The 6,817-nt window shown below is 32.0% G+C and overlaps 1 protein-coding gene across 3 annotated transcripts; it reads left to right on the top strand.

Moving 5' to 3' along the window:
• The first annotated feature begins 3,763 nt into the window (after positions 1-3,763).
• On the top strand, positions 3,764-5,521 carry LOC100792605 (protein DETOXIFICATION 16). 3 transcript variants are annotated; one of them, XR_005886383.1, is made up of 5 exons: positions 3,764-3,811; positions 4,159-4,397; positions 4,620-4,738; positions 5,129-5,202; positions 5,290-5,521. XR_005886383.1 is itself a non-coding variant. In XM_041005006.1 (4 exons), the coding sequence occupies exons 1-4, from the start codon at positions 3,780-3,782 to the stop codon at positions 5,138-5,140; spliced, it is 402 nt and encodes a 133-aa protein (XP_040860940.1). In that variant the 5' UTR covers positions 3,764-3,779; the 3' UTR covers positions 5,141-5,521. The 3 variants fall into 3 exon arrangements, 2 of the variants coding, with proteins under 2 accessions (XP_040860940.1, XP_014617202.2); XM_041005006.1 differs by having other exon boundaries at positions 5,129-5,521; XM_014761716.2 differs by lacking the exons at positions 5,129-5,202; positions 5,290-5,521 and having other exon boundaries at positions 4,620-4,926.
• The last annotated feature ends 1,296 nt before the right edge of the window (positions 5,522-6,817 follow it).

The raw sequence follows: 6,817 nt of genomic DNA, 5'->3' as shown, positions 1-6,817 counted from the left end.
TTGGTTTAATACCATACTACTGACACTTTTTGTTTGGTTCTCCCCTTCATGCAAAACAACTTGGACTGATTTTTCAAAGGAATTATTGTATAACATCCCAAAGTTTCTCAAACTTACTTTTCCTTCAGCAGTCATGGCGTGGTATGATATTCATTTCTCAACCAAAATTCACTTCTCTATTAGAGTAAAATTTTTAATCATACTCATTTGAGGGTATATGCTAGGCGGATATGTACAGTAATCCCAACAGTGATCCTGACATTTTATGGGCCTAGGACAAAATGATAAATAAGGATCTTTATATATAAACTAGTGTTGTAAAATCTGATTCGGTCTGGCCAGTCAGATCGGGACTCGATGGCATAACCAAACCGATTTTACTATTGGACCGGTTATGCATGTTGTCTAGGATGACACGACCAACCCCGACTGGTTTTGAGAAAACTCGACCCGACCAGTTTTTAAAACCCAAACTGGGTTGTGAAAGTTAAGAAAAATTGTAAGCTCAAGTGCGATGTCATTTTGATGCGCTCTAAACCCGAAAAAAAAAACAAAAAATGGTGTGTTTTGATACTACCCTAAAACCTCAGTGACTCATCTTCACACTCGAGTCTCAACCCTTCTTTTCATCTTCATGCTCGACTTAACACAGCCGCACCGCAAGTTTGTCGCTACGCACCTGCAAGCTATTGGGGGAGACATGATGTCTGGGAACTTGATGCGAAGAAAGAGCGTGACCCGAGATGAGGGATAGACTTTGTACTTTGCTAAAGTATGGGCTTAGCTATTTTTGTCTCTCATTAGTTAGTACTTGAACTTGAAGAACACTTGCAGCATTTATTACAACAAAATAAAAATTAATAAACTAATATAATTATTGATAAATATCCTTTAATGGAAAGGTCGAGCTAGAATGGACAAGGGGAGGGAATTGTGTAAGAGAGACTAGCTCCAATGTAATTGTTTATGGATTTTGAAGTATGAATGGACTTGTCTTATAGATACATATATAATTTAAATTTTTTTAATATATATCAGGTTAAACTGGACCAATTACTGACCCACTTGTTATACCATCGACCCACTACCTTACCGAGTCAATGACCCGAGTCAATGACTGGACAGAATTTCATAACATTGATATAAACACTTTAAAATATAAACATATGTTAAATTAATGAAATAAACACATAATCTTATTAAAATTATATATTTCATTACAATAAATGAATAACATCATTTTAACAAATTTTTTTTTAAAAAAATGTATCATATTTTCTATTCAAATTAGTTCTACATAAGCTTTCTTCAGCAAAATATTATCATCATGTATTTTTTTCTCTTTATTTAAAATGAATAGGCAGTTAGGAAAACTACAATATGTGTGTGCATGCATGTGCGTGCATAATGATAAATAGATACTACTTTTAGATGATTGAGAGTCTAATGGTAGAGAACATGCACTTTCAAAGAAAAAGAGAGAAAGTATTAAAAATATTTAATTGAGAGAATGATCGATTTTAATTTATGATATAAATAAAAATAAATTCTTTTATAATCTGATTTTTTTTATTCGTGGTTCTTGTTGAAAAACAAAATATTTTAATCTATTTATTATCATAATGTCATCACAGGTTCTTATTGGGTTTTTTAACACATTTATGAATGCAACTTAAGGAAAGAAAAAAAAACAACAAGAAAATGTATTTCATAATCACAAAATAGAATTTTTTTTAACCACACAACTATATATAATTTTATTTTTATTTTTTTAGCCCTTCTAGTTGTGGGCCCTAGGTCGTTGCCCATTTGGATGTCCAGAGACCCTGAGTAATCCTAGCATATTAAAAAAAAAGTAAATGTTACTTAAGTTCACACTTTATTAATAAATTAAAGGCTAAAATATGTTTTTGATATTTGATAAATATTTATTTTTTGCGTTTGACCCTAATAATTTTTTCCACCAAGCACCTAATCGCTAGACCCAAACAACAAAAGGGTGCTTGCATTCGCATTTGGTGATCTCAACGATGAAGCGTCCACTGCCACCATCAGTGAGCAGCGACAATGTAGAGGATAGGAAGATGAAGAAGAAGGTGAAGGCATTAGATACGACGACAATGTGGAGCGCGTGGAGGGCTAGCATGTTCGATGACAACCTCCTGTTCGAGGTGTTGAAGCACATAGACACTAGCGATGTCGGGATGCATAAACAAGCAGTGACACAAGGTTCTCACGGTCGGTAGCTTATGTCACCTCCACGCGCTTTATCTCTTCCCTTTCTCCAACCCTCAACAAAAATCATCTTCTCATCAACACTGGCTAAGGTTATATTGCAGTAATTTTTGTTCATGAGATTTGAAATTGAGAAAATGACGAAAACATGATGCAGGCGTGGAGATCATTAAGGTAGATCTATTGTCAAACAAAGTGAAGAAACATGTCATCATCTCAACTCCAGGGAAAAAAGACACCAGAAAAGAAGGTTGAATTGAAGAAACTTAAGGAGAAAAAAACAAAAGAAAAACCTAAAAAGGTAATTAATTAGTAATTAATCTTCCTTTTTCCCTAATTGAACGAATTTATCTAGCCTTGACGTTCAATCTGTGAGCCTGACAGAAGTAAAGACTTGGTGACAGTTAAGGGAACGATGAAGGAGATGGTGCCATACCTAAAACCAAATGACTTCATTTTTTGTTGGGTTTTGTTTGTTCAAGTAATCGAATCTGAGGGGATGATGGATTTTTTGGTTGGGTTGTTGGTGTTCTGGAGACGCGTGAGGTGATTGATGGTGGCGCGTATGGTGTGGAGCTGGTAGAGGAGTTGGTCGGGGATTGGTGGGGTGGTTTGGGGGGTTGGAGGGTGGAGGAAAGGTGATAGAAGGAGAGGATGTTGGTGGCAACCATGGCCATTAGGACAACCAGGTTCAGGGTCATAATGGTAAAGGTGAAAAAAAAGATTATATTTTTGTTTTTTTTTTAATCTTATGTTTGATCTCGGTCATACAAAAATCACGTGTGACATGCTTGTGTGGTTGATTAACGACTAGGTAAGTAGATAACGGATTCTGACTAACGGCAAGTATCTGAGACAAAAAATTTTAAATATTAGATATTCAATCTGAAAGAAAAAATTATTAAGAATCAAACATAAAACACAAGTATTTATCGGAGATAAAAATATATTTAAGCCTAAATTAAATTAATAAGCAAAAAAAAAATATGTGCAACAATCAATTAGTCACTTAATATTTTTGTCATCAATCAAGTTCTTGAAGCACAAAAGTAATCACTTTAATCATCGTTCAATTTGACGTCACTAATAAATAAAGGGTTAATTTAACATCTGGGTATACTTTCGGGATTAAAATGTAAATTTATTTTAATTTAATTAATATTGTTTTTCACACTGTCACATAGAGATTACTTGAAAAACTTATTTATTTGTCTAGTGAGTCTTAATGTGAATGACTGATGCTGAGAAATGCTAATTGTTATACTCCTATTGTATCACTATGTTGCAGCTTAGAAGCATCGACATTTGAAATTATTGTGCTTTTGACTGGTGCTCTTCCTAATTCCAAATTGCAAACTTCAGTGCTTTCTATATGGTTAGTTTCTCAATTAATACCTTAGAGGCCATGCTACTATTTGTTTTGGATATTATATAGCGTATGCTATTATATTTATTTTTCTCATTTGAAAACCCATTTTCTTCCCTTGTTAATGACCAACTGTACTTTTGGCATCCCCAGCCTTAACACCACCGGTGTATTTTGGATGGTACCATTTGGAGTTAGTGTTGCTGGAAGGTTAGTCTTTCTGGCTGAATTGCATTGTTTAATGTTTATATCCCATTAGTATCCAAAACTGATTAAAAATAAATAAATAATCTATGCAAAATGACTTCTACCGTCAGTTTAATCACAAACTAACATATGTATTAAGTTTATCATAATTTTTTTTTGTAAAGTCATACCTACCCATAATTATTTATTGATTGCCAGTGTAAAATCTACACCGACAAAGTGAAAGTACATAAACTCTTAAAAAAAGTGTGCATGCTACTACCAATTTATCATAATAATGTTGCAGTCGCATGTCTTTTCTGGTTATTATTGACCATAACAAGTCTCATTACATGTTTACACTTGAACAGCATAAGGATCTCAAATGAATTAGGGGATGGTAGTGCAAAAGCTGCATATTTAGCGGTTAAAGTCACCATGTTTTTGGGCTCTGCAGTGGGGATTTTGGAATTTGCTGTCCTTATGTTGGTACGCAAAGTTTGGGGGCGTGCTTTTACCAACATACATGAAGTGGCCACATATGTGACTGCCATTATCCCAATTGTTGCAAGCTCTGCCTTTATAGATTCAATTCAAACAGCATTTCAAGGTATTAAACAAAATCATTAGATTGGTTCTTAATATCTATATTTATTCATATTTTTATTTGTGTTTTTTATAGTTTACATTGAATTGAATCAATTTATAAATACCCTACTTGTTCAACTGCACAGTAAGAATGCAATCTAATACTACCTATTAAGTCATTTATTGAGGAACCTTGATGTTAAATTGTCTATGTGAACTTTGCTAATTCCTTGATTATAAACAGGAGTTGCCAGAGGATGTGATAGGCAGAAACTTGGTGCATTAATTAATCTAGGATCTTATTATCTTTTGGGCGTTCCTTTTGCAATTGTGACAGCTTGTGTCCTCCACACGAAAGGACAGGTAAAATCTAGCCATTTTGTTATTATTAAAAAAGATCTCACAATTAACAATATCCTTAAAAAAGGTAGTTTTTAACAGAGACTAATAGCATCGTATAACTCTCATAATCCAGTGAGATAAGGCAGTTGTGTGTTGCTATCCTGCATGGCATTGAACTTGTTCAACTGAGGGTATGTTTCTATTTTCAATGAGAGGATCCAAAAGTTTGAGATCATATTTGATTATCCCTCAAAAGTATGCCTAAGAGTAACATTTTTCTTGCAAACCAAGTTTTAGAAGAACAAGATTTAAGATACTTTTGTTAATTCAGTTTGTAAACTTTAATTCAAACATGCACTGAAGTTATAGTAATTTTCTTAATTCTTCATAATTGCATGGGGTTACTTTTAGGGATCGTATTAGCACTTATTGTGCAAGTGGTGTGTTTTCTTGTGGTCACCTTACGCACCAAATGGGAGAAAGAAGTAAGTTGTCCTATCTTTAACTCAGTAGCTATGTTATCATTTATCAACTATGGATACTAACAGCAATATAATGTCTTCATTGTTCAGGCAAATAAGGCAGCAACAAGATTAGGAGGCAGTATAGTCCAAGTTGAGGCACTTCAGGGTAACCAAAATGTTAATACTACTGCTTGAAAGTTGAAGAACCTTTATTATAGTACGTGTAGGAGTGAGTTACCTTGGAGTCTAAACTCAGCACCAATGTTACTTGTAGCACAACCAAATTTTTTTCCTTAACATGCACTACAAAACAGTAATTCGTGCTGGTATTCAGTTATATGATTGGGATTTGATTTCTTTTAAAGTGAGGGACACACTTCTTTTATCAATGGCAACATATATCTTTTATAGAAAAGAATTATATTCCAGTCAAGAACATAAGATAGATACATTTTAATAAGGACAAAATTAAATTTATATAATCGCGAACCTGGGATTTTTGATGCATACAAGTATTTTTGTTGGAATATTGATATATAATTAATGAAATGCTTAGAGTATCTCCATTACCAAATAAAAATATCCTTACATATAAAAATCAATGAATAAGACAGATTTTTTATTAAATTTTAAATGATCTATTATCGTTTATTATTATTTTTCTCTAAAATATACCCCTCACTTAGTTACCAATTATTATTTCCTACAAAGGTAAAGAATCAATATGTTAAATATATGATAGAATTTAATCCTTGAAATTGTTATCCACTGTTATTTTAATTCCTAAAATTAACAAATTTCAAAAGAAATCTAAAAGTTACATACTTGTAGTATACGATTTAAATAATAATATTAACATATGTTTAAGGAACAAAATATTAACATACTCGTTAAATCAAAAGACTAAAGGGACACTAAACCACAATTTTATAGATTAATTCGGCGACTTAGTCATTTTGTTTGAATGGTTCAGTACGAACTATATTTTGTTTAGAAGTCAAAATTTCATCTTTCAAATGATGTTGAAACTGTTGTTTTACTAGAGGTTCAAAATACTTTAAAAAATGGAATTCTCTATTGAATTTTCTTATATTATATAAAAAAAATACCCAACAATAGACTATTTTTCAAGACACTTACATTACTAAGGGGACAAAATGTAAGTCACATTAAATAAACAAAAAATAAAACACAAGTTACAAAATTCTCTAAATTTCATCAAATAATTTTTTTGGTAAATCATGTCATGGCTCCACTATTAAACAACACTTTAAAGCTCGTCAACCTTCTAAAGATGTAACCATATGGTATCATTTTTTAGTTTTTTCTTTTTGAATAAAAAACTCTTAATTAACTTCCATATACCTCTATTTTCATATTATGTTTACACAATTTTTTTCTTTTAAAGAAAAAAACTTTAAAAATTAGGTTAAATACTGCCCAAGAAACTTGGTATTACTCTCTCTCTCTTACATAGTCCCTAAAATAATAAAATTATACAAGTAATCTTTTCAATGTTGAATATCCATCAGTCTAGTTCCTAAATCTATATATTTTACTAACATTCAATTTGATAGATTTTTAATACTTTCAAATACTTTTATTTAGAGAATATGTATGAGATGAAAATCTCACG

The sequence above is a fragment of the Glycine max genome, chromosome 9, assembly GCF_000004515.6.
Source record: "Glycine max cultivar Williams 82 chromosome 9, Glycine_max_v4.0, whole genome shotgun sequence".
NCBI classification, from domain to species: Eukaryota; Viridiplantae; Streptophyta; class Magnoliopsida; order Fabales; family Fabaceae; genus Glycine; species Glycine max.
Note: the sequence above shows the minus strand (reverse complement) of the source record. Positions and strands in the feature narration are given on the sequence as shown.

What these genes read in the sequence shown, in the direction of transcription:
- LOC100792605 (XM_014761716.2), top strand. Translation starts at nt 3,780, where the DNA reads ATGGTACCATTTGGAGTTAGTGTTGCTGGAAG. An exon ending in GGAGTTAGTGTTGCTGGAAG is followed by an intron (nt 3,812 to 4,158) that starts GTTAGTCTTTCT and finishes ACACTTGAACAG; the next exon opens with CATAAGGATCTCAAATGAAT. An exon ending in AATTCAAACAGCATTTCAAG is followed by an intron (nt 4,398 to 4,619) that starts GTATTAAACAAA and finishes GATTATAAACAG; the next exon opens with GAGTTGCCAGAGGATGTGAT.